A 27,852-nucleotide genomic window follows, 5' to 3' on the forward strand; every position below is an offset into this window, starting at 1 on the left:
GAGAGTTTCTCTCTTTGTCTGGCATCCTGGGAAACCGTTTCTCTCACGCATCACGATGAAACAACGCTGATTTCCGCAATACGGCTGCCGATATGGCGGTATTTTTGAATTTTTATTTTTCGATGAATATTTTTGAAAAATCCGCGATGCACTGAGGCCGCGAAACTTGAACCGCGAAGTGGCGAGGGATTACTGTACTACTAAAAAGATCACCTCATTCACCTTTCCCTGCCTATAATAGAAAAAAATACGCCTCAGGCAATGGCTTTTCTTCACAGCAGAGATATGACAGAAGGATTTACTTTCTCATAGTTAGAATAGTGTATGCCTGTTACAGCTGGACAGACGAGAAATTATGTAAAGATAATCCCTGAAGGATTTCAAGTGGTCACAGCTGCTGGAATGAATGGCAGTGCATTATATGACTCCCAGTGACAAAAAGGGATGTTCTGAAGTCAACAATAATTTATCCCCCCCCCCCTCTTCTCTCCAACCCACTCCGTCTACTCCCACACTTGGTCCCCACTCGGTGGGGCATCGAGCCCAACTTTATTCCTTCCTCTGAATTCACGTTAGGACCTATGCCCATGGCATTTCTGTAATCCCCCCCAACCTCATCCCACGTCGCGGTTCATGCTCAGTATCGGGCTTCTCCCACCGCGGTGGCGAGATGTTAAATCCCTCGCCTGGTATGCAGGAGGTTGTGGGTTCGATCCCGACCCCTGACGCCTGCTGTAAATTTTGAATTTACATGTCACTCTCCCCGTGGTTGCATGGATTTTCCTCCGGGTCCCCTGGTTTTTCCCTCCACGTTTGCAAACATGCGTTTAAGCTAGGTGACTTCTAAAAAAGAGCTATATAGCTTTACCTGGTAAAATGAAAAAAAATATATAGTTTAGTTTATAATAAAAAAAACATTTAAAAGATGAACGAACTTCTCAAGCAAAATAGACTTAAACCTTAAATCCGCAAGGCAACTTATCTCACGATCAGAAACATGAACCTTTAAATCAAGGAAACTGGATTCACGACTTGATTGGTTCAAGTACTAATCGGCTTGGTTATAGCAGGCAATGTGAAAACATGCATCCACAGTGCATTGCGGCTAGTGCAGAAGATTGTTTTCATTGTTTACATAACTCAAGATTGTATATGGATTTACAACATGGTTTAATACCGTACGACTCAAGTATACCGGATTTTGGGGTAAGGCAAAGAGGGCTACCGTACAACAACAAATCACGTAAAAATATACCCAAAATCTCGACCGGAACGCGGTTCGCTCACAAAATGAAGCTGCATGCGGTACAACACGGCGAAAACATGCACGCTGAAATTGCGTGGCAAATTTGAAATACTTTATATAATGATGACTAGGAAGTGTAAGTTGCTATCGCTGACCCCCCACCCCCATTAATCTGCTGCTCCCAATCGTTGCCGCCTACTCTGTTAGGGCAGTGAGCCCAAGTGCCTCCAGACGGCCACCTATTCCAGGGTGTTATACTGGTAGGAACCTCCTGGTTACACAAGCCCACAGGGGATTATTGTGTCTGTCAGTCCGTCGTGCATCCAAAAATGGGAGGGGTGGGGCTGGGTGGAGAGGGGACTGTGATTAACGCCCCCGGATTGGTTGAAGTGTGTTACGTGACCGCGAGCTGCCCACTTCGTGTTGTGGTGCACCCCGCACCTCGGAGGCCCGAGAAGCAGTAAGATCACGGCCACAATTCGGGGGCCCTGAGGGAGAGCCGTGCTCTGTCCATTACATTAGTACTCGAGTTTTTTTGGTGCTTAAATCCACTGCTGGATGAAGGCCCACCGCACGCTGTGCTAGTGGATCGTAATGATTTACTTGACCAGTCTGTTGGGGGCCACCGCAGGCTGTGGTTGTTTGGGGCCGCCGCACGCTGTGGTTGTTTGGGGCCGCCGCACGCTGTGGTTCTTTGGGGACGCTGCAGGCTGTGGTTGTGTGGGATAAATATATATTTTTATTTTGAGTGGGGACAGTCACAGAGGCGGAATTTGCACTGGGGGAGGGTGGGGAGGGGCTGGGTGGGGAGGGGAGGGTGGGGCTGGGTGGGAGGGATGGGGCTGGGTGGGGAGGGGTTGGTCACCCCGTGGTGCCCTTATAAAACTCAACGTTTAACCTACTCACGCCGGCTTGTGCCCGCCCTCACAGTCGGCCATATTTGCGGAATACACCACGCCGCCGTTGACCCTGCCCATTGACCGAGCAACTCAACGTTCCTACCAGCTCCCTCTGCAGGAATGTGTTTGTTACGGGTTCGATGACATTCTATTCTACTCTATTTAGGATTTATATAGCACCCTTTACAGTATCTCGCTCTGTGATGTCCGTGTTCTGGGTTCTTGAGTAAAAAAAAACTAAAATATTATATCGCCGACCATTGCAATAATTACAATTGCCATGCGTTTGTGCACTCGCAATTCTAAACTTACTTATGTATCTGTTGTATTGAATTTGGTAAACCGTGCACTTGGGGGCCGTCCATAAATGACGTCACGCACCTAGGGGGGGGAACAGACATTTGCGACGATGTGTGACGTCATCAAAATGCGCAACTTTAAATAAATATAGACAACACGTTCTACTTAATTAAATAGACTTCATAATAATGTTTTCTCCTACAACATCAGAGTGCAGCGGTACATTAACTACAATGACAATAGTTTAAAGTGATTTGAAGCATGTTTTATTTGGGGGGGGGGCAGAGCTTTGTGACGTAATATTTGAGGGGGGGGGGGTCTGACTTTTTATGACGCCGTGTGATGAAGGGGGGGGGGGTTAAAAATCGTCCAAAATCGCGTGACGTCATATATGGACGTCTCCTTGAACCTGCCCCACGTGGTCTCGATTTAATGCTGATAGTGCTGGCTTGTTTTTATTTAACATTTATTTAACAAATAAACGTTTCAGCTTCCACATCCAGCGAACTCAAACCTCCACCACCTGTGTTTCATATGTCATGTGTTACTAAACTGTATATGTAATATGTATCTTTAACGGGTATATATTTTATGTAACTTTCAGGGTGTTGGTTGAAGTTACTTCATATATTCGTGGAGGGACTGTCACTGGTGAGAGATCAGTCATGGTCGAAGTAGCAAAGAATGGTTGGCTGATTCTTAGTTTAACACGTAGGCTTTCGCGACCAATATTATTCATAATCAACGTTTTTGGGTTTAGATCGCGTTATTTATAAATGTGCCGTAACCCTCCACCACCCGACACGGCCAATCAGTAAAAAAGTGTCACGTTGACAAAAGACAATTGGTTCACTGCTTTAGCCCACCGGTGTGTTGAAGCGTGAAACCACAACAATTTACAATTTGAGTACGACGTTTCGCTGGTAATTGCATCCAGCATCATCGGGCAATTCGCCAGAATGGTGAGGCTCTGCTGTGTTTCCCGTTCTTATATAGAGCAGCAGCAGGGTGACGTCATCATTAACTCATCAGGTGCAAAGATTCAAGGGGGGAGTGAATGTAATTATATACTAGATTAGTAATCAGGCTATTGTTACGATGCAAGTTGTAGATTAGTAATCATTTGTTATGTGTTTTATTGTGATTATGCTACATTAGTAATCGGTTAGTGTTTGTTTCCCTTATAAGGAATTGTAATGTATCTTATTTAATAATATGCTTCCAGGCCGCACTAAGCCTGTAGCTGTCTGAGCGATTAAAGTTATTTCTGTTTCTCTCAATTTCAATCGATTCTCTAATTAGTCTTTGCCAGTAGTAACTAGTTTTACACAACACTTCAACGTTGTCAAAATCAATTGAGTGTCCCTGTTGGCATGCATGTTCTGCCACTGCCGACAGTTGTGTTTGCGATAGTTTAATATTTCTCTGGTGTTCTTTTAGTCTTACACTAACGTTACGCCCTGTCTGTCCAATATAGCATCTGCCACATACACAATTAATCCGATATACACCTTTTGTTGATAATTTAGGTAATTCGTCTTTAGTGCACGTTACTAGTTGTTGAGTTTTGTGTACTGTACCAAATCTTACTGTAATGTTTTGCTTTTGCAAAACACGGGCGAGTTTGTCAGTTACTCCTGAGATAAATGGTATTTTTTTTATCTCAGGAGTAACTGCAGGTCCTCCGATTTTCCCCTACACATTTAGAATCAACATGCATTTGAGTATAAAAGGCATTTTTGCCTATATGTCTCTCCGTCTGTCTGCGTGTGGCTGACACTTGCGAGGGATTGGGCTCGCGAACCGTGGGTTAACGTTTAAAAAAAAGTACCCAGGTAGAACGGCATAAGCCCCGTGGTGAGCCAGCGCTATTCCGATTTCGCGTCCATCACCTTTAAAGTCCTTGAATTAGCGATCTAGTGCTGTTTTTTGTTGTTTATTTATTACGTTGCGCCTCCGAGCGCACACCAAAGCACGCATCTGTGCATGTGTGCCCCGAGCGACGCACACACATTCGATAGAGGGGATTCTTATTCGCGTTAAAAATGCAACAAAAAAACACAAGACCTGAGGTACATTCTTTGTGTGTCCCCCACCCCACCCCAATGTGTGCAATTACTACTATAAAGCTTACGTACTATTACTGTAGAGCGGGCAGCAGGATGGTGGGGGGGGGGTATAGCAGCCCAGCCCCAGCCTGCCAAGGTGCCAACCCAGCCGGCTGGAAAATCTAGGCGAGGCCAGGGCTTTGCACGGGACTAGGCCTCACCACTACACTCTGTGAAGTGAGTACTACAGTGAGGGAAAAAAGTATTTGATCCCCTGCTGATTTTGTACGTTTGCCCAATGACAAAGAAATGATCAGTCTATAATTTTAATAGTAGGTTTATTTGAACAGTGAGAGACAGAATAACAACAAAATCCAGAAAAACGCATGTCAAAAATTGTATAAATTGATTTGCATTTTAATGAGGGAAATAAGTATTTGACCCCTCTGCAAAACATGACTTAGTACTTGGTGGCAAAAACCTTGCTGGCAATCACAGAGGTCAGACGTTTCTTGTAGTTGGCCACCAGGTTTGCACACATCTTAGGAGGGATTTTGTCCCACTCCTTTTTGCAGATCTTCTCCAAGTCATTAAGGTTTCGAGGCTGACGTTTGGCAACTCGAATCTTCAGCTCCCTCCACAGATTTTCTATGGGATTAAGGTCTGGAGACTGGCTAGGCCACTCCAGGACCTTAATGTGCTTCTAGATTTGAAGCTTTCATGACTGCAAGGATTCGTATTCTTGGGTTTTTTTCGGTAAAGTCACGTAGGTAAAAAATTAGAATAAAATAAAAAAAATCACGACGTTTCAGAGGCATAACAAGCCTCCGTCTTCAGGTGGAACCGTCACAGCACGCTCGCTGTATCAAGTAAATGATAAATTCCAAGAGATCCGACCCCGTATATATACCAGTTGAGTGGGGGAGGAGCCAGGGCAGGCCCTTGGATATGAGTTTTTTATTATTATGGTAAAGTTGGTGCGGCTGAAGCTACGGCTAGTTTACATAACAAAGGACTGAGCCTTTGTTATGTAGACTGGCTGAGAGGGGGGGGGGGGGGGTGCCAGAGTTGTTAAAGTGCGGCTGCAGCTAATGGGACCGAGCCCCTGCCATGTAGATGGTTAAAGCAAAAAAAGCAGGTCAGGAAGAAACAGCATTAATGTGCTTCTTCTTGAGCCACTCCTTTGTTGCCTTGGCCATGTGTTTTGGGTCATTGTCATGCTGGAATACCCATCCACGACCCATTTTCAATGCCCTGGCTGAGGGAAGGAGGTTCTCACCCAAGATTTGATGGTACATGGCCCCGTCCATCGTCCATTTGATGTGGTGAAGTTGTCCTGTCCCCTTAGCAGAAAAACACCCCAAAGCATAATGTTTCCACCTCCATGTATGACGGTGGGGATGGTGTTCTTGGGGTCATAGGCAGCATTCCTCCTCCTCCTCCAAACACGGCGAGTTGAGTTCATGCCAAAGAGCTCCATTTTGGTCTCATCTGACCACAACACTTTCACCCAGTTGTCCTCTGAATCATTCAGATATTCATTGGCAAACTTCAGACGGGCATGTGTATGTGCTTTCTTGAGCACGGGGACCTTGTGGGCGCTGCAGGATTTCAGTCCTTCACGGCGTAGTGTGTTACCAACTGTTTTCTTGGTGACTATGGTCCCAGCTGCCTTGAGATCATTGACAAGATCCTCCTGTGTAGTTCTAGGCTGATTCCTCACCGTTCTCATGATCATTGCAACTCCATGAGGTGAGATCTTGCATGGAGCCCCAGGCTGAGGGAGATTGACAGTTCTTTTGTGTTTCTTCCATTTGCGAATAATCGCACCAACTCATGTCACCTTCTCACCAAGCTGCTTGGCGATGGTCTTGTAGCCCATTCCAGCCTTGTGTAGGTCTACAATCTTGTTCCTGACATCCTTGGAGAGCTCTTTGGTCTTGGCCATGGTGGAGAGTTTGAAATTTGATTGATCGATTGCTTTTGTGAGCAGGTGTCTTTTATACAGGTAACAAGTTGAGATTAGGAGCACTCCCTTTAAGAGTGTGCTCCTAATCTCAGCTCGTTACATGTATAAAAGACACCTGGGAGCCAGAAATCTTTCTGATTGAGAGGGTGTCAAATGCTTATTTCCCACATTAAAATGCAAATCAATTTATAACATTTTTGACATGCGTTTTTCTGGATTTTGTTGTTGTTATTCTGTCTCTCACTGTTCAAATAAACCTACCATTAAAATTATAGACTGATCATTTCTTTGTCAGTGGGCAAACATACAAAATCAGCAGGGGATCAAATACTTTTTTCCCTCACTGTATTGTAGAGTAGATATATACTATTATAGAGTCGGTATATACGACTATAGAGTGGGTAGATACCAATGTAGACTAGGTAGATACTACTGTACACTTTGTAGGTACTGATACTGTAGAGCGGGGGGGGGGGGGGGTATGGCAGCCCAGCCCCAGCCTGCCAAGGTGCCACCTCAGCCTGCGGGGCAATCTAGTTGAGGCCTGGGGTTCTGTATGGGTCTATTCCTCACCACGGCACTTACTGTAAGTACTATATTCTTGCTTCTTTCGCTAAACTCACGTGGATAAAAAAAACTCATTTAGAAATTAAGTTAGTAAATATCAAAATAATAATGTGTGTGTGTAGACAACAAATATAGAAAAATTAAGTTAGTGAATATTAAACTAATAATGTGTGTCTAAGTCCATGTGTGTGTGTGAGTCGATATGCATGTGTGCGTTGATGTGTCTTTGTGAGTCCATGTGTGTTTGTAAGTCGATATGTGTGTGAGTTGATGTGTGTGTGTTAGTCGATATGTGTGCGTGGGTCCATTTTAGTGTATACGTCCATTTGTTTGTGTGTGTGTGTAAGTCCATGTGTGTGTGTAAGTCGGTGTGTGTGTGAGTCGATAAGTCTATGTGTGTTTGTAAGTCTATGTGTGTGTGTAAGTCGATGTGTGTGCGTAAGTCAATGTTTGTCTGTGTAAGTCGATGTGTCCGTGTAAGTCGATGTGTGTGTGCGAGTCGATGTGTGTATGTAAGTCTATGTGTGTGTGTAAGTCCATGTGTGTGTCTACGTTCATGTGTGTGTGTAAGTAGATGTTTGTGTGAGGCCATGTATGTATGTGTGTGAGTCGATGTGTGTGTGTCAACGTATTTGTGTGAGTCGATGTGTGTGTGTGAGTCAATGTGTGCTTGTGTGAGTCAATGTGTGTGTGTGAGAGTAAATTTGTTTGTGTGTGTCAATGTGTGTGTGTGAGTCAATTTGTTTGTGTGTGTAAGTCAATGTGTATGCGTTTGAGTCGATGTGTGTGTGTGAGTCCATTTGTGTGTGTGTAAGACGATGTGTGTGTGTATGTAAGTCAATGTATGTCTCTGAATCGATGGGTGTGAGTCGATGTGTGTGTGTGTGTAGATCGATGTATGTGTGTGTGTGAGTCCTTGTGTGTGTGATTTGATGTATGTGTGTGTGAGTCTGTGTGTGTGTAAGTCCATGTGTGTGTGAGTCTATGTGTGTAAGCCCATGTGTGTGCGTTTAAGTCGAGGTTTGTGTGTGTGAGTCGTGTGTGTGTGAGTCGATATATGTATGTGTGTGTAAGTCGATGTGTGTATGTGTGTGTGAGTCGATGTGTGTGTAGGTCGATGTGTGTGTTTGAGTCGCTGTGTGCACCGGGAAGAGATGATCTCCCAAGCGAAATGCTGAGGGCGGGTGGCGTTTGTGCACAGACTGCCATACATGACATCATAACAACAGTCTGGACCACTGGACGGGTTCCGCAGGATTCGAAGTATGCCCTGGTGGACCCCCTCTTTAAGAAGGGGGACTGCACAGACTGTAACAACTACAGAAGCATCTCACTCCTTCATGATAGTGAGCGGGCCTGGGTAAAACTACGTGGCCGAGAGTCGGAGCCATTCCCTGTACACCTTGGGGTGAGACAGGGATGTCCTCTGGCTCCCACATTATTTAACATCTATTTCGACCATGTAGTTCGTTAAGCCTTCAATAGCTGTACCGGAGGAATTTCCATCCGGTACAGATACAATGGGAGGCTAATCGGCGCCCGGGTGCGGTCAAGGGATGGGTCCTTATTGCTCAACCACATTATGTATGCCGATGATCTGGTAATTGCTGCTCACTCAGAGGAGGAGTTGGAGGCGCTGCTGCTGAACCGGGAGCTTGTCACAAAGAGGTGGGGCCTTACCATCAGCCCCACCAAAACTAAGCACCTGCCTGGGTATTTTGTACCATCGGACACTCCATCCCCACAACTCCCAATTGGTGATAGGGCAGTTGTGGAGAGAGTGGAGAGTTTCCCATACCTGGGCAGTGTTCTCATGACTGGCTCCGGTTTAACAGCAGAGGTCTCACTCCGTATCAGTTGAGCGGCATTATCTTTTCATCGGTTGCGTAACGCTGTGTGGAAGCTACCTGGTCTGTCGCTCCGCACGAAGCTTCAGGTCTTCTGGGCCACAGTCATTCCCTCCCTTCTATACGCTTGCGAAACGTGGACCCCCTAATGGAACATTTAGGCTGGCCTGCCTTTCGATCCATCCTGGGTTTTACCATGCTGGATTGTATGAGGAGCTCACAAATCCTTGAAAGATCTGGGCAAGGTCCCATCGGTGAGCTCCTCCGGCAGGCAAGGCTGCGTTGGCTGGGTCATGTAGCCCGCATGCCCAGCCACCGCATGCCTAAACAGCTTTTGTTCGGCCGGATCGAGAGGGCTAAACGGGCGTGGCACAGGCTAGAGAAGAGATGGAGTGATGTGGTACAGGAGGACGTGGAGCTGAGTGGACTTGCCGATGACTGGTACCAGCGGTGTCAAGATCGGCTTCTGTGGAGGAGGCTCGTAAAGGACGCTAGTGAGCAGTTGGAGGCAGTCACCCTCCAACAACAACAGGAGGCGGAGGAGCGACGCTCACAACAATGAGCGAAGCGCCGGGTGTCTAAAGCACAGCAAGTTGGCACAGTAGCGCGCACAGGTGGTGCATCAGTCAGTCGTCTCGGTCATCTCAGTCAGTCGACCCGTGGCACCTGGGTCTGCCCTATGACCTCCTGCCAGCGGGCGTTCGACACTTCACGTGGCCTCAAGGTGCACATGGCCTGGCACAAGCGTCGTGGTGACGTCACCGCCACTTAGTGGCGAATGGCGGTTGTTGTTGTGTAAGTCGATATGTGTGTGTGTAAGTCGATGTGAGTGTTTAAGTCGATGTGTGTGTGTAAGTCGATGTATTTGTGTGTGTGGGTCGATGTATGTGTGTTTGCAAGTCGATGTGTGTATCTTTTACGCCCGGGGGACACTGGGTACTTCACTCTAGTCTATTGATAATGACAAGCCACTTCTTTGAGCTATTATTTGTGGCCAGGTCGTGTCTGAAAAAAATGCTATATAGCTCAGTTGGCTTTTCCAAGTAAAATAAACCACTTTAGTTTATATTATATGGTTCTTTCGGTAAAGTCATGTAGATAGAAAAAATAATAACAATGAAATGATAAAAATAAAAATGAAAATAAAGTGAATAAAACATAATAGAAATATCCCGACGTTTCGGTTGCAACACAAGCGGTCGTCATCAGGAACAGGAAGGTTAGCGTCTGAGGGCAAGCTGTTTATAAAGGTTTAGAGATGGGTGGGGCATCTAATGTTAATGTCAGAGATGTCTCCGACACCGCCAGTAGGTCTACATCAATCAAAGAGCTGTTTATAAAGGTTTAGAGATGGGCGGGGTAGCTGATGTTAATGTTGGAGAAGGCTCCGACACCAGCAGTAGGTCTACACCAATCAAAGCATTGCACCTCGCTCCATACACCCTCACTGCTGACGGTGGAGGTGGACAAGAAAACACAAATCAAGTCATGACCCAAAGTGGTTGATGACATCTTTCAAATGATTGCTTGGTTAAAACCGTTGTCTCGGTTTTAAATTGTGTCTGTATCTGTGTATGTATGGTTTGCTTCATGAACGAATCTTTGTTGATAGCCAGTCAGCTTGCAAAGTACCATCGTCTTAGAGAAATCAATTTCACGTGAGCCAGCCACTTAAAATAATGATCAGCCACAGCAGAAGTATTGGTCCTGCCGTGTTTCAGATCTGCCTTATGTTCACGAACATGGTCCGAGACATGTCGTTTGGTTTCCCCAATGTAACTGCTGCTGCAGATACAGCTTAGTTTGTAGACGCCGGGATATTGCATGTCAGGAATCTTGTCCTTCACAGATGGGATGAGGTCACGAATTTTATGCACTGGTTTAAATCGGACCTGAATCTTGTGTTTGTTCAAGATTTTGGAATTATTTTTGGTTATCCCTGCTATGTAAGGTAAGGTGATAGTTTTGGTTTGATCTTCAGATGACTCTTTCCTCACGGTTGGGGTGATGGCTTTGCGGATTGTTCCAATATTATGCCTTTTGGCGTCATCTGGTCCAACCCATGTGAGATTAGACTCTAAGGAAAGCTGTCTCGGGTGTGGACTAATCAACTTCAAGGACAGTGCACATTATCAGAGTTATGTTTTTTTTTGCATTATGACTGCAGGTATTGTGGTCTATGCAAACATGACTCCTTGTAAAAATGGTGTCAGTTTTGTTGCCAGATGGAAGGGTAAAAACCCAATTATCGTGTCTAAACTTGTCCGATTTCAGAAGCAGAGTTAAGTCTGGATCATGCTAGGATAGGCGACCACCATGCATGACAGGTGCTATAGGCTATAACCTCCAGTGCTGTGGTGGACAGCAGAGGGCAGTGCAGTAAAATCCATTGTTGCACTGTACTTGTATGCTCCTACATCTGTGTCCCTCACCTTGACCAACCCACACTGACCAGAGTGGTAAAGTATTGGTCAAATAACCCACATTAACTGCAGTGGCATGGGGAGGCCCTGATTCAGCAGTGGATACACAGAGAGCTGTACATGTGCAATATATTGGAATCCAAAACTTTTTAAATATATAATTACATACCGAGTTACAACAATGCTATATATTTCAAAATATGCAGTGTTTTGTGTTCATATATTGCAGTTGTATGCAGTATATGCCAAATCGCATTCAATAATGTGAAACCATTTGCAACCCATTTGCTCGATTTTCCAACTCCATTGTTCCCGCTGAGAATGATGATGATGCAGGTGTGAGTGCGTGTGTGTGTGGGAGAAGTTAACTGATAGTATATTTGCACACTTGACATTCACACATTTGCATGCCAGTGCTTGGTATCGATGTGAGAATGCCGGATTTCTCATCTAGAAAAACTAAAATAACAGTGTATGGATATTCACACAACGTGGATATCCCCTCCGTGACAAGGGCCTGCAGGCTTGCTTCCCGCTCTGCGCTTGATTCGTGCGGCTATTTTGTGTCCGTCGTTCTGTCTCTACCCATCGACGCGAGGGCCGCTTTGTAGAAAATTGGATCCATTTGGCATTTTGCAATTCACGTGCCTCCTGTTTCTGAGCCGAGACGCCCCCAGGTCCATCCCGCTGCTCCGTGCCGCCATTGAGTAATGTGGGGAATCCGGCCTAGCGAAACGGTAGCGAAAATTTTTGGTGGATACTATCTTATCTTTAACGAATTTATATAGCGCCTTATTCAAGGTGCATAATTAGTAGTGGTGGAGACAAGGTGAATGAAATAGATGGAAGGAAGCAATAGGCAAATTTATGATGATGCGTTAAATCGGTGAAAGCTAAATTGATGACAGTCGGTGATGATGAATGGATTGAATGAATGGGGGATGAGTGGGAGCCATACGAGAATGTGAAGATGGAAAAGTAATGGTGGCGGATATGAGGTGGAGATTAATGCTAGGGAAAATAAGTGAGTTTTGAGTGCGGAGCGTAAACTAGTGAGCGAAGATGGCTGTTTAATGTGGAGAAGTTTGTTCCAGTAGGGGCGGTGACATCAACGCTTGTTTTAGAGGTTTGCGATTCAACTATTATTTTTTTTACCATGTAAGGTCCACACTGAGCTATATAGCTAATTTTCACAAGTAACCTGGCAACAAATGATAGCTCAACGAAGTGGCTTATCGCATGGGAATTTCTCTCAGCCAATTACTCTAAACGCATGTTGGTTCGGAGAAAAATCCTCGCAACTACGGGGAGAGAGACAAGCAAACTCCAAATATACAGCAGGTGTCAGGGTTGGAATCGAACCCACGGACGTCTTGCATACCAGGTGAGGTAATTATCATCTCGCTATCATGGCGCCCAGGTTATTACTGCGGTTGTATTAACCATAAATAAATGCTCCATCTGCTTCACGTGGATTTTAAAGAATCCCATAAATAAAATAATAAATTGTAATGTTATTTGATTTCAGTAGACAATTTTGCATCTCGTGCTAAAAAAATTCCACGTAAAAAAAATCACCTTCAAAGGAATCAATTGTGATTACACTTAGTAGCAGCAATCACCGCCCCCTACCGACAGACAAATGCTTAGCTCGCAGGCCAGGTTCTGAGTCACCTTGTGCCGCACAGGGACAGCTGCCACTGGGTTGGGGGGATCCTCTTCCAGTGTGTGAGATGAGATGCGGTGTAGAAGCGATGTGAGATGCCTCGACGAGAAGGGGGGCAGCCTCTATCAAAAAACAAATCCTCGTAACTAAATTATGATCGTGCAGAAATGCATCAATCACACGGTGTGGCATGGCTTTGTGCGGGAAGTGCTGAGAGGGCACGCTGGCCCGTGTCTGTGTGAGCGTATCGCCTCAATTGTGAATGCCACCCAGGTCGCTCTTGCAAGATGCATTGTTTCATGCGTCTCAGTGGGTTTATTTCATCTCCCGCTTAAGTAAGGATGACAACAACGATTCCGCAGACGTCTCTGCATTTCAAATGGGTGCCCCAGGTACGTCGCGCGGCGCGTTACACATCGTTGGTAGTTTATTGCATGGAATTCAGAGGCAAGAGTTGGTGGACCACCGTGGGTAAAGGGTTGGTTGCGGGTGTTTCCCTGGCGTGGTTCGTTGGATTGAGTGTTGGCAATCCATTAATCAGCTGCAACAGCATCATCAATTATCTTAAATTAACTAATCGCCACCGTCATTACAAAACCACAATCATGTTTTTTTTTCTAAATAGCATAGTCATTGTATTTAATTAACGTTGCCTTTGCCTTCATGCAGCACTAACTCGCACCCTTGAGAGTTTATTGTGAGTGAGTTCATTGCGAGTGAGTGAGTTCATTGCGAGTGAGTGAGTTCATTGCGAGTGATTGAGTTCATTGCGAGTGAGTGAGTTCATTGTGAGTGATTGAGTTGATTGCCAGTGAATTCATTGCGAGTGAGTTCATTGCGTGAGGTGAAGCGGTGGCACCCGATTGGTCGGCTTGGTGTGTCATGCGTGCATGTGACCGACGTCACAGCGTGAGGTCCCCGTTTTCTCCGATGCCGATTGGCTGCGGTGACTTGTTGCGGAATGGCACTTCGTCCGTCCATTGCATACGCCGAAAATTGAGACGTGAATTTCACGCTGGAAAAGTGTTAAGCGATAAACCGCCATGTGAATATCGCCTCACTATTTTTTCTTATTCCTGACACTTTCCTAACTCCCGAGGAAAACAGCGAAGAGCATCCTCCTCGGTGACACCCACTGGGAAGATTCCAATTGTATAGGGTCGATGATCCGCGCATGGCAAAGCCGCCACAAGTGTCGAGTGAACAAACCACGCTTGATGGCTCAATCAGGAGTAGACGCTTCCACGGACAACGCATGCCAGAGTCCTTTGCTTTCACTGGGAAATTGTGACAAGACAGGACTGGTGTTGACACCCATAGCAATCATGTCAGTAAGAGCTGTATGAAGCTGCGAAAGGAATGTCGGTGCGTTGCAGTGTCGAACACTACATGTATGTGAGTGTCAATGTGAAGCATCAGCAGGTCTCAACATGTTTTCCTTGGCGATCCTGATTGAGATGTTTGGTAAATGTTTGGTATTTCTACTTTAAGCATTAAGGGAATAATAGTCAAATTTCACGCAGATATGGAAGCTCTTGGAGTATTGGTCACATATTATTTCTTTGTAAGTACATTAATGCACGTTCAGATGTATTGAGGCACCCTTTAAATACATTCAGTGTACGTATATGCACTTACATATATTTCAAGAAACGCATATCCTCAAACAAGCTGAAATAAATCGTTAATATCTCAATTTATAAACAATGACTATGAAATGTGAAAATATATACTGAAAGAGGCTAACGCATTAAGTATTGGCCCTTCTCTAGAGCAGAGATTGCCAAAATGCCAAAGGATTATCATGCATACCACTTTTTTCTTTTTTACGTTTTACTTTCCCGTTGTACTGTACAACATGTATTCATGGGGCATGCAATATAAACACGCGCCGTCTCTTACTCCGTGTACATCGTGGTGTTCACCAGTGCCTGCGTTCCTAAATGGACTATTGGCGGTACACCGGTGCAGCATAACACACTGGTCCTCATAAAACTGTCCAAAATCTAAATTTGAAATGACTAAATTTATCTGTTTATCGATATTTAATTGATCCAGTCGCCAAGGTTTATTCAGTCTTATTAAGACGAAATACATCTGAATCGAGGGACCGCCCAACCAAGTCTAGGGCACGAGGAGTCAAATCTGCCTTTGGAACAGGGAGCCAATCATCATCAGGCTGGGTACTGCTATACGGCAACAGACTGAAGCTTCGTGTTCAGCAGCTCATAATGTTCGTCTTCCAACTGCTTCCACATCACGAGAACTGATTTGGACACACCACCCCACAAGAATTTCTGACCGGAGTTGCGAATCGCAGGAAATTAAATAATTATTGCTATTTTTTTACTTTTTGTTATACCATGCACCACTACCGGTGTACTGCAAATACATTCAACTGTCACTTGAATCCTGTTTCTCGAGTACTGACCATATCTCCCTATGTGCGTCTGTGACAGTCCAGCCGATTACCGTGGAAACGGACATCTACGTCAACAGCATCGGCCCAGTGTCAGCTATTAACATGGTGAGTAAGCCCGTTCGGCCCACAGTTATTTGTTTACTGTTTTTCATATTCTTTGGGTATTTCGGTAAATCTTCTTGGTTCTTTCGGTAAAGTCACGTAGAAGGGAAGTAATAAAATAATAAAAATAAAACATAATAAAATCAAATAATTCTTACGACGTTTCGGCTACAACGCAAGCAGCCGTCTTCAGGTGAAGAATGAAACACTGCCAAGCTAGGAGCTTATATATAAGCTGAGTTGGAGGTGGAAGAAGAAGAGAGCCTTAACAAAAGAATGTGCATATCAATAAGTTACAGCAGCAGATGTTAGTGTAAATGCGTTTGGTATTACCTTATTACCTCTGACCATTGCCATTCTTGGCTCGCAATGGAGTGTCATGGATATTTAGTGAGTTTTGCACTGAGACAGAACTCCTTGAACGGCAAAGTTTGAGTTGTTATTCTTGTGACCATACTCTTAGGTTTTTTTTCTTTCGGTAAAGTCACGTAGGTAAGAATAAATAATAAAAATAATAGAAATAATAGAAATAAAATTATAAATCACGACGTTTCGGAGGCAACACAAGTCTCCATCATCAGGTGGGACCGTCACGGCTAGATTTACTGTATCAAGTGAGGCAAAATTCCAAGAGACAAGCTCTTAAATACAAGTTGAGGGGGGGAGAGGGGAGGGGCTTATCTGAATGTGGTAGCCAATGAATAGAACGTGTTGGGGGGGTGGCTAAAAGAGAACAACAGGTGCACATGTTGTATTACCCGGTGTTGGTTGACAATCCAACTGCAAAAAGGAGAGTACTGTTAAACGCTGGGGATGTCATCAATCGGTAAAGTAGAAAAGTACCTGTCAAATAAGATGGTCCAAATATGTGTAGTTAAATGTTTTTTACATGGTTAATAACATCTTTCCAATGATTACTCAGTTTGTACCCATCATCACGGTTGAAGTTATGTCTGTGTTGTGACCAGATTTAAGATTTCTTGCAACTGTCTTCATTAATGCTGCCATATAACAGATGAGTGAACAAATTGGGAAATGGCCCTCATTATTTAGAACAGAAAGAAAGAACACGGGTGACATTTCGGCAAGTGTACTTGGCATTGTGCATTGTATATATCATTGACGACCTCACCGTGGAAGTGCCGGGATTCTCTCACGATGGCTGTCGACCACACTGAACCATGCTCGAATGCAGAATGGGAGATGTGCGTACACTGTGTTCCATGAATGAAAAATCTCAGATTCACCAATGTATGACTGTGGTGAAGCCCAAACAATCATACGCATCACTGACGAGTGCGCCATCCACGCACATACCTTGGCAGTATCGCTGAAATCCACACAGCGTCTACTGCTGCCTTGAAATGGTTGAAGGACCTTAATATTCAACTATAACATCTAAACAAACTTGCTTTCTTGCCATACGTTACAAGAATAATTTCAAACGTTGGTCAGATCATCATCAACAACTTTAGGTCACACCTTGTGTTACTATTTATATCCAATGGAGCAAGTTTTCAGATTGAACGAGTTTGCATTGCGTGGATATTCCTCCAGGAGCCCAGTAAGCCGGATCCTCTGGGTTTTCCCTCCATATTTAGAAACATGTGTTTAGAGCATTTGGCTGCTATAAAATTCCTTGCGATAAGCCACTTCGTTGAGCTATCATTTGTGGCCAGGTTGCTTCTGAAAAAGAGCTGTATCGCTTAGTGGGCCTTACCTGATAAAATAAATATCATAGTAAATAGTAGTATTCATAAAATACCAAGTACACTGCAAAAATAAGTATAACCACCGTGCTGTATTATCGACACATGTACAAATTTGGCTGCGGATCTTATAGTCTGAACCCAAGAAATCCCAAATAAGAAAATTACCCTCAACCAAATTATATACATATATGTACAGCATGTGTCACGTTGCTTGGGTAAACAAGGTCTGCCTTGTAAAAGATACATCGAGTAATAATGGAATTGCACCTAATTTAATAATAAAAATAAAGCATATTACCGCTGTGGCATTGTAGGGGTCATAATGAGTGTATAGCCCCAAGGTTAATTTCGCAGAGGCAACAAGGCACGAGGACCACTAATGGCTAAGGCAGGTTGGAGATCTTCACTGCACAGGAACTTCGAATGGATCTTCCGCGCTAACATTCCACGGTGGTAGAGCACTTTATGTGTTCGCGAACCGTCGATCGCCAGAAGCATAGACCTGAAGGCCCACAACGTCAAAGTGGCCAGCAACAAAGAGCACTATCAAAGTTGGCATAGATGAGCGTTCACGCATTGCTTGGATTGAGCAAGGATGTGGAAATGAGACAATAGGGACGGATTTCCAAAGTCGAGCTGTGTGAAGTGCCGCGTCCTGAAGTGCGGTGGTTCAGCACCGTATGGATGAGACGACTCAGTCTGGTAGACTCAGTCGACTCAGTCTCGCAGCTTGGGTGACTTGAGTACTCAATATGGAATGGGGGAATCGAGGAATGAAGTTCATGGGAACGGTAAACATTATAGTAGCAGTGAAAGAGTGATACGGAGGTGACAGACTGCCAGTGAGCGAGTGACTCAGTGAGTGCTGGATCATCAATCACCCTGACTGTTTCAGTATGAACTCTATCTGATACAGTGGGGTAGGAACTTGGTGCGCCACCCCAGTTATGACAATTATTATCCCTGACATCACACTGTTACTATGCAGCCCTCACATTCACATCGACACGCTTTGACAATGGCGGAGAGCTTCAGATTATTATTTGTCCATGGAAACACACCACTTATTAAGTGCAGTGCTTGATAAATTAAACTGTGATGATGCAGCAGTTAATTGTGATAACCACGGACATGCCTTGCTCTGGCAATAGCAGCTCCTTTGACTCGTGGTCATGGTAGGACATAATGCTCTCCGTTATGAGTCATAGATTTCTCTTGCAACGATGTCGCTGTCGTATAAAAAGTTGTGGCAACAAACCATTGTGAATCTCCGAACATAAGGGGCCATCCATTTAGTACGTATGCATGGAGGGGGTTTAACCCAAATGCGTACGCTTGCGTATGGGGGGTCTACTGACAATGTACGTAGCATAGCAAACGGGCGGGGGGGAGGTGAAGCCTCGATCATAATTTGTCTACATTGGCCTTCAAATGAGCCACAGTTCAATTTCTTCGGCTGTCAGACAAGTTCTACCAGGAAAGGTAGAACTGTGGCAGAGGTGTCACTTGTATGCCACCGTACCCCTGACTGCTCGCTATCACGCAGCTCAGCAAAATGAGTGGCCAAGGTACGCAACTTAATTATTTAATGCAGCCGGCGGTGAACTATCTGTTTGCTTAAACACATTAATATTATTCATCCTTGATCATTTCTGCGTGTATTAAATATCGGCCGTTCTATAGGATTCGGGGCGGGGGGGGGGGGCATCAAGCATACGTATGCAGGTTGGGGGGGGGTGTAAAAAGTAAGCGTGCGTACAGGGAGGGGGGGAGGGGTCAAGTTGACAGATTTTTGCGTACGTACTAAATGGATGGCCCCTAAGCAGATCTTGAATATGTGAACCAATTTCAAGCAAAGGACAGTTGGTCGTCTATCTCCCGATTATGATCCTAGAGCCCTGCTTCTATGTTTATGGTGCAGTTTTCAGTGGAGAATTTAACCTGCGACTCGTTCGTTTTTACTAGATGCTTCATAGCCAGGCTAGCCCTTAACTTATTAAGCTCGCTACAATCGGTTTTGCCCATTTCACCAGAATTTGTAGGTTCAGTTATTTCAGCTGCATAATAATTTAGACTGGGAATTAACAAGGTATGCCCTCTGTCTCAGGATAGGTGTAGGGGCCGATGTCCACCCGACTGCCCTCGGCGGGCAGGTGGGGCGCGACGTCCGCCCCTTCCACTCCCTCCTCCACTCCTTCCTCCACCGTACCGATCGGCCACCGCCAGGCCCCCGACCGGGTGATCGGCCCCCCTGCGTTAGTGCCCCCTCTGAGGGACATAGCTCAATAGCTAGCTCACTGCCGCACGGGGTTATTCCACACACGCCCACGTACACCACCCCCATTGCTCACTCGGCGGCGAGCATGCGCGCGCTTCTGCCAATGATCAGATTCTAATATGCGCCCGCACTAAGACTCGCATTAAACGGCTGCGTGAATACGTGTGCCAGCGGGTGGTTATTCGCTGCCCCGCACCCGCGCTAAGACTCTCTCTAAAGCGGCCGTGTGAACATGCGCACGTCAGTGGGCAGTGGTATCCAAAACCACGCACGCACTATGACTAACGCTATGGTGGCAATGCGAACACACGCGTCCCTGTTGACGATTATACTCTAATACGCGCACGTACCACAACTAGTGCTACACCGGTGGCGCAAACATGGGCGCTCCTGCAGGCGATTATTTTAACGAGCACTCGTGCTGGGGTTCTACCCTCACTCTCGCCGCTCGTCCGCTCACGCAGCCGCTCCACAAACACACACAAATCACACTGCATCGATGCTCTGTACGAACGTTTATTCATGGCGCAAAAACCTTGCACTGTCTGAAGGAAATATTCTGTGAGTAGAGCCTATCTTATCACTACCCAATTCCCCAAGTACTTACATGCCCTGTTACGTACCTCGCAGCCGTTCTCACGGCGTCACACAGACACGGAGAGAGGCGGAGGGATGGGAGAGATCCTTGTCTATCGTGGTCACGTGGCGGCTCTCGCTGGAATCTCACGGACGCTGCGAGCGGCTCCAAGAGACAGGCTGGCAGGGAGTCGTTCTGGGTCACCAAGCGGCTGGAGATCAGAAGTCTCTTAACCATTTTCGGCTACCCTTTTTATACCCTGTGATTTCGAAAATCCAGAGTTACGTTATGTTATCCTGCACAGCCAATCGTTCGCCTACCTTTTGATTTTCAAACGTTTCTATGCCGTTACCTAGAGCATTACATTACGCTATTTTCCAGGCCCATTGTCTTTGCACCCGCATTCCTTACCCCTGACTCAGCCAGTTTAATCTGGGAGGCCGCTCAGCTGGCGAATACACACCTGCGAGTGTGCACTAGAATTTCCCCCTGACCTCATCGTCTGCGCTGCTGACTTCATATTTCACCCTGGCCCCTCCCCTGTGCTGTGAGTGACTCATTGCAGGTTGGCCCTGGGTGAGCTTCTATGTGCCCATACAATTTTTAAGCCAATTTAGGGGGGCCGCAATGTGATTTGTCCTGGGGGGGGTCGACCAATCTCCTGGCACCGGGAAACTACGGGACTTCCCACCTAAGGGCCCTTCGGATGAAAACCCATGGTGCCATGCGTGGCGTGTGTGCGTTCAGGGCAGGGGTAGGGGGGGAGTCGCGGTGCTTGCAGAGTGGCTCTGCGGTCGTGGCACCACGTAGCCCCCTGAGGTGCCCGTCCCCGTCCCGGGCTGACTGGAGCACCTTGCCTGGGCTGCTCTAACCAGGTAGCGCCGCGGAGTCCATGGAACTCGCCTGGCCCTTGTTGCCGGTTTTGTGGGTGGTGGCTCCGTTTTCCGAAGCTCCTGCAGCGATCTCAGTCTCCATTCCAGAGGCTCCTCTTGCTCTCCGGCATTCGCTGGCTAGGGAACAAACTCAGGGGCAGAGGGGTTTAGGTGCCGCCGCGTCCGTCGCATCCTTGCTGGGCCGGGGTCCATTGGTAACTTGGGCCCAGCAGGGCTCATGTACGGCGTGAAGCCATTGGGTATGGGAGGCATGGGGGGTGCGGGGATTCCGGGGTTTTGGGGTACTCGAAACGCAGGCGCCTCTGCCGCCGGGGTCGCCCTCCAGGGTTTTAATCAGCGGATATTCACCACCGTCTCTCGGCCCCTCTCCCCGCCCTGGATCAGCACTGTCCAGGGGGAGATCTGCCACACCACGGTCCAGGGTCCATGCCAGTAGGTGGTCAGCTTCCCCACCTGGCCGGCCCCTACACATAGGGTATGCAGCCATACCTTAGAGCCCGCCGAGTAGAAGGGGGGCTCCGCATGGGGGCGTGCGCCCTGCTCTTGCTACTGATAGGCGGCCTCCCCCTGTTGGTAGGCCTAGCCATGGGTCACTCGCAGGGTCCCCATTAGGTGCTCCATGGGTTGGCTGCTTTCCTCCGGTTGTGGCGGGGCAACGCCGAACAACATATCTGCCGGTAGGCGAGACTCACGACCAAACATCGTTATAAAGGGGGTCTGTCCAGTGGATGTGTGTACCGTGGTGGTGTAGGTGAACAGAGTGTTGGGGAGGTGTTCGTTACAATCCTGTTAATTGGTGGCCGCCATATGTTTGAGCTTTCCGGCCAGGGTCTGGTTCATGTGTTCCACGATACCATTTTCCTGGGGGTGGTATATGGTGGTTCGGTCCTTCTAGACCCCAAACTTCCGGCATAGCGCCTCAAATATCTCTGCCTTGAACTTACTACCTTTGTGGGTAAAGACTCACTCGGGGATCCCGTGTTTGAGCACATAGAGTTCAATAAATGCCCAAGCGACCACAAGGGCCGTCTTATCAGGGATGGCCACCGCCATTGGGTAGCGCATAAAGGACTCTACCTCTATGAGCATGTACCGGTTGCCTCGGTGGGACCGCGGGAATGGCCCTTGTAGGTCCACCCCAACCAACTGGTTCACCTGGCTGACGTGGAACAGCCTCAGGGGCACCTGATACCGTGCCGGTTTCTGCCCACACTGTTGACAAGTGCGGCAGCCCTGTACCCAGGCTGCCACGTCTTGCATCAGTTTGGGCCAAAGATACTGGCGATGCCATTCCCCATCATGGCCCCCGAGTGGGTGGTCATGCATCAACCGTAGCAGCTGGGGTCGCACCTGGGCGGGAACACAGATGCACCCCGGCTGCCCGGCTTCGGCTAGTTCCCACACCACCCCATCTTTCACACACACCGGGGGTACAAACCACTCCATGGTCCCTTTACGGCTACCTTCTCCCACAGGGCTGCCTCCACCGCTGCCAGCTCCAGGTCCCGCTGCTGGGCCTGTCGCAGTTGTTCATTGTCCAGGCCAGAGAATGCACAGCCGACGTCCTCTTGGATCTGATTGGGCGGGGCAGAGCGTCCCGTCGGGCCCCTGGCTGCAGGGTCCATGCCTGCCAGGTGGCCTCCCGGGCCCCCGGCTCCTTCCGCAGAGACCTTTGTGGCACACACGGCACTCTCTCAATGGAGGGGGGTTAGTCTCAGGGCATTCCAGGGGGGCCGTTACCTGTCGGCAGTGTTCCCCCATGAAGCAAGGGCAGGCCTCCTCAGCCCGTGACTCGGAGCACACCGCAGGTCGCCTCGACAATGTGTCCACGTTTGCGGGCGTCCGTCCGGCCCTGTACTCGATCTGCAGTTTATATTCCTGCAGCTGCGTCAGCACGTCAGCCACCGGGCCATCTGCCCCCGCAGTTCCTTGAATGTAAGGAGGAACTGCAGAGCATAATGGTCAGTGCACACGGGACATTTCCTGCCATACAGATGAGGCCGGAACTGCTTACATGCAAAAATCATGGCATACAGTTCAGCCCCGCTCAGGGTCCGGCTGGCGTATGTGATGACCCGCTCCATCCCATCCTGCACCTGTGACAACACAGCACCCAGACCACTGCTGCAGGCGTCAGTGTCCAGGATAAAATCTGTGGAAAAGTCAGGGAAGGCCAGGGTGGGGGTATGGTTGAGGTGGTCCTTGAGGGTGATGAAGGCCATCTGGCAGGCCTCCGTTCAATGGTAGGGGTTCTTAGGGGAAGTTAGTTGGGTGAGGGGGCATGCAATCTCGCTGAATCCCTTCACAAATCGATCATAAGTGGCTAGCCCCAAAAATTACCTGATCTCCATCAGGTTCCACGGCTGTGGCTACTCCACTACGGCGCGTATCTTTTCCGGGTCGGTGCAGACCCCTGCCTCGCTGACGCGGTGTCCGAGGTACCCAACCTCGCGCTGGGCAATATAACACTTACGCGTTTGGGTTTGAGATGGGCCATTCGCAGTCGTTGGAACAGCTCCCGTAACCTGTACCAGTGCTAAGACAGGGACCTACTGAACACTATCATGTCACCCAGGTAAATCAGGCACCAGCACAACCGGAGAAAACCAGGGGCTCGCTGAGGGCTAGATTATGTTATCGCGGAGCATATCCGCGACGGCCTCTTTAATCTGGGCCCGTTCGGGTGCGCCCACTTGGTATGTGGGGAGTTTAATGGGTCGGGCTGCACCTTTGTCACTTTGGTGCTTAACGAGGTCTGTCCGGCCCACATCCGAATCATGCTCACTAAACACGTCGGCGTACTCCCACAGTAACCCTGATCCGGCTCCCGTCCCAGGAACAGAATCCGCTCCCCACTGCTCTCCATGGTGGCGCATCGCTGGCAGGGCTGCACATTAAGCCCCAACTTTTCCAGGAGATTGGTACCTGCAATACACTCGTGGCACAACACGCTCGACATATAATTCTTGGTCACACACCTGGTGCCTGAGGCGGACCTCCAGGGTGACCCTCCACAGCAGTCCCATCCCAGCTTCACTTGCAGTGCGCAGCACGAAATCCGGGGCCTGTAGGCGGCCCACGTCAACACCGACCACGTTGCAGTGTGCTGCGCTCACGAGTGAGGCTACCACCCTCGTGTCTAACAGAATTCGCCCATTCACCTGCCCATTCACCTGCCCTTCCACCAGCAACATGGCCCCCGTGATTCCTGCCACTCGCTGCTGCAGCTCGCCGCCCGCAGTTGCCGCGTTATTTGGTGTTGTGGTCAGCATCTGCGTGGGGATCACTCGCTCAACATTATTATTGTCTATTTGTGTTGGGACCGCATTGATTGCACCCCTAGTTGGTCTACTCTAGGGGGCGTTGGCGGTTAACCCTGGCACGTGTCTAGCGTGGGAGATCTGGGGACAATCCCTCATGAGATGTCCCCGTCGGTCGCACGCCCGGGGAAGGGTGGTGGCTCCATAGGAGGCCCCTTGGCCACTCCCCCCTCCCCTCTCGATTCACATTTGTCTGAACTCGGCCTCTAATTAAGACACCCGCCCAATTAGTCTCCCTACCGTGAAGCGTAGTCCTCCCACCTCAACCTGGACCACCTCCACTGTGGACTGCAGCTTGTTTATATTTCCGTGTGCTCGGGTCACCTCCCCATGTACTCGCGTCACCTCCCCGCGTAAATGGGTTACATGGCCGGCTATATCCCTTATGCCGGTATGTAGCCCTGCCACCCATCCTGGGGCTGCCTCCTTGGGTCCCGGAGGCTCCCTCGTCCCCCTCCCCCTCACCGTCCTGGCGAGCTCCTCCTCTTCCCCTGGAAAAAGGCTTGCGATGGTGCGCTCCCATCCCGGCCCTTGGAACTGCGCAAGCTCATGAGCAAATCTCTCACATACACGCACACGTTCAACAAGGGTGCTAAATGGGAGGTGTGGGCAGCCCGCATCTGGCTGCCACCATGAGGTGCTAGTGAGATACTGCTGGACCTTCTCGGTGGCGAGGTCATCAATGGTCTAGGCAGCGTACCCCAGGTGTGCGCTCTGCGTTAGAGTGCACATCCTTGCCGGACTGGCGGCGGTGCTCGTTTAATGCTGCCTTTGCAGTCGGCGTATTAGCTTTCCCCAATGCGCTTGCGTGTTTGTGGGTAACGCTTCCACCAAGTCGGCTGCCCGCCCATCCAAATGCATATTTAACTGCTGCCATGCTTGCGCGTCCGTCCAGCCATTAATATCCTTAGCCTACGTGAGGTTCCAGGCAAACGATTTCCATAACGGTATTTTCTGCCCGGTAAACATGTACCTTACCTTCGCTTGGGGTAGGGCGCCTCTCTCCCTTGGAGGTGTGGGGAGTCGTACCACCTCTGACACCATTATGTGGGAGCCGATGTCCACTCCACTGCCCTCGCCATGCAGGTGGGGTGCGACGTCGGCCCCTTCCACTCCCTCCTCCACTCCCTCCTCCACCGCATCGATTGGCCACCGCCAGGCCCCCGCCGACCGGGTGTTCAGCTCTCCTGCAGTTAGCGCCCCTTCTGAGGGACATAGCTGAATGGCTGGCTCACTGCTGCACGGAGTTATTCCGCATACGCCCACGTACACCACCCCCTAATACTCACACCGCGGCGAGCACGCTCGCGCTCCTGCCGGTGATAAGACTCTAATATGCGCCCGCACTAAGACTCACTCTGAAGCAGCCACGCGAACACGCGCGCATCGGCGGGCGGTGGTTTCCCAAACCGCGCTCGCACTATGACTAATGCTATAGCGGCAGCATGAACGCACGTGCTCCTGCGGGCGGTTTATGTTCTAACCCGTCCACGCATTGCGACTAATGCTATAGCGGCGGTGCGAACACGCGTGCCCTTGCTGACATTTGTATTCTAACACGCGCACGCCCCACAGTTAACACAACAGCAGCGGCGCAAACACGCGCGCACCTGCAGGTGATTATTTTAACGAGCGCTCGCGGTGCGGCACTGCCCTTGCTCTCGCCGCTCTTCTGCCCTCCCAGCCGCTCCACACACACAAATCACACTGTGCTAACTTTTATTCATGGCGCAAAACCCTGCACTGCCGAGAGGAAATATTCTGCGAGCAGAGCCTATCCTAATTCCCTAAATACTTACGCACCCTGTTACATACGTCACAGCCGTTTTTACGGCGTCGCACGGACGCGGAGAGAGGCGGAGGGATGGAAATGGGAGAGAACCTTGCCCATCGCAGTCTCGTGGCGGCACTTGCTGGCGTCTCACGGAAGCTGCGAGCGGCTCGAAGAGGCAGGCTGGTAGGAAGTCGGTCTGGATCACCAAGCGGCTGGAGATCAGAAGTTCCTTAACCGTTTTCAGCTCCCCTTTTTATACCCTATCATTTCGAAAATCCAGGGTTAAGTTACGTCATCGTGTGCAGCCAATCGTGCACCTACCTTTTGATTTTCAAACGTTTCTCTGCCATTACCTAGAGCATTATGTTACGCTATTTTCCAGCCCATTGTCTCTGTGCCCACATTCCTTACCCCTGACTCAATCGGTTTAATCTTGGAGGCCGCCCGGCTGGTGAATACACACCCGCGGGTGTGCACTAGGATTTGCCCCTGACCTCATCGTCTGCGCTGCTCGCTTAATATTTCACCCTGGTCCCTCCCTGGTGCTGTGAGTGGCTCATTGCAGCTGGCCCGGTGAGCTTCTGTGTGCCCATACAGTTTTAAGCTAATTTAGTGGGGCTGCAATGTAATTTGTCCTGGGGGGGTGGCCAATCTCCTGGCACTGGGAAACCACGGGACTTCCCACATAGGGGCCCTTCGGATGAAAACCCGTGGTGCCAGGCGATCCCCCGCCGGGAAGCTACGTGTGTGTGTGCGCGGCATGTGTGCGTTCAGAGCAGTGGTAGTGGGGGATTCGCGGCGCTTGCGGAGTTGTTTCACGGTCGTGGCACCACATCGGCATTAAAGATCATGCAGGATAATTTTCAGTCGTAGGCCGCTATGTTGTAAAAGAAAAAGCTTGCCAGCTCAATTATGTTTTCCCACGTCTTTTTTGCGTAAGACAGAGGCTTTAAGAACTAACCACTGAGACCACTAGTTATTACTTTACCGAGAAATGATTGTCCATCTTAATGTCTGCCTTAATTATTGTCCATATTAATGATATTCATTACATTTCAAAATGTTACCATGAGGCAAAGTTTAATGTGTTAAGGATATTTTTTCCGTAAATGTAATTCATTTAGCTGCGCTGTGTTCTGAGTCAGTGCGCACGATTCGGATTCATGGCACCGTGGACAAATATAAACTTGCTGGACACGCTGCTCTTGAGTCACGTTATTATCACTCTTTATGATGATTTTCAATGTTTCAAAAGCTACTCAACTTTCCCTTGCTCATGTTTTTCATGATTTTGATCCTGGTTTTTTTTGCCATCGATGGTTTCTGTAAGTGTGCACGTTCCCCACTTGTGTCCCTCAAACAATGTTCTCCTTTTCCTTCACATGTGTTGTTCATTCTATTCTTGCGTATGACTATATGTTCGGGAGCTCAATGCCAATGTCGTGGTCTGCTAGCCACGACAGGGCTTCAGGAGAGAGTTTGTGTAGTTTCACTCCTCCGTTGAAGGGGTGCAAACCACTAGAATACTATCAGGTCCATAGTTTTGTGTTGCATGGCCACAATCATACTGTGTTTATCTTTAGTCCTAACTGCTTTTTAAAGTGAAAGTAAACAAAGAAGCTAGGAGAGATGCATTCTGGGAATCAAACTCAGACACAGAAATAGATTGTTATGACAAATAAGTGAGCTTGGGCATTACACATTCTGAGAAGGGATGATGGCGGATGGAAGAGACTAGTGGCAGAATGACAGGCGCCAAGGTGGCGAAAAATTAACTACCTCGCCTGGTATACAGGAGGTTGTGGGTTT

The 27,852-nt window shown here is 48.3% G+C and overlaps 1 protein-coding gene across 3 annotated transcripts in view; it reads left to right on the forward strand.

Moving 5' to 3' along the window:
- LOC133349879 (gamma-aminobutyric acid receptor subunit gamma-2-like) overlaps positions 1-27,852 on the forward strand; it is a 162,330-nt gene that overhangs the window by 11,620 nt on the left and 122,858 nt on the right. For all 3 annotated transcript variants that reach the window (XM_061563701.1, XM_061563703.1, XM_061563702.1), the window contains one exon: positions 15,425-15,492. In XM_061563701.1, coding sequence (XP_061419685.1) covers positions 15,425-15,492 — 68 coding nt within the window. The remainder of the gene's footprint in view (positions 1-15,424; positions 15,493-27,852) is intronic.

This window comes from Lethenteron reissneri, chromosome 32 (assembly GCF_015708825.2).
Source record: "Lethenteron reissneri isolate LAM-NWPU_2019-01 chromosome 32, ASM1570882v1, whole genome shotgun sequence".
Lineage (NCBI taxonomy): Eukaryota > Metazoa > Chordata > Hyperoartia > Petromyzontiformes > Petromyzontidae > Lethenteron > Lethenteron reissneri.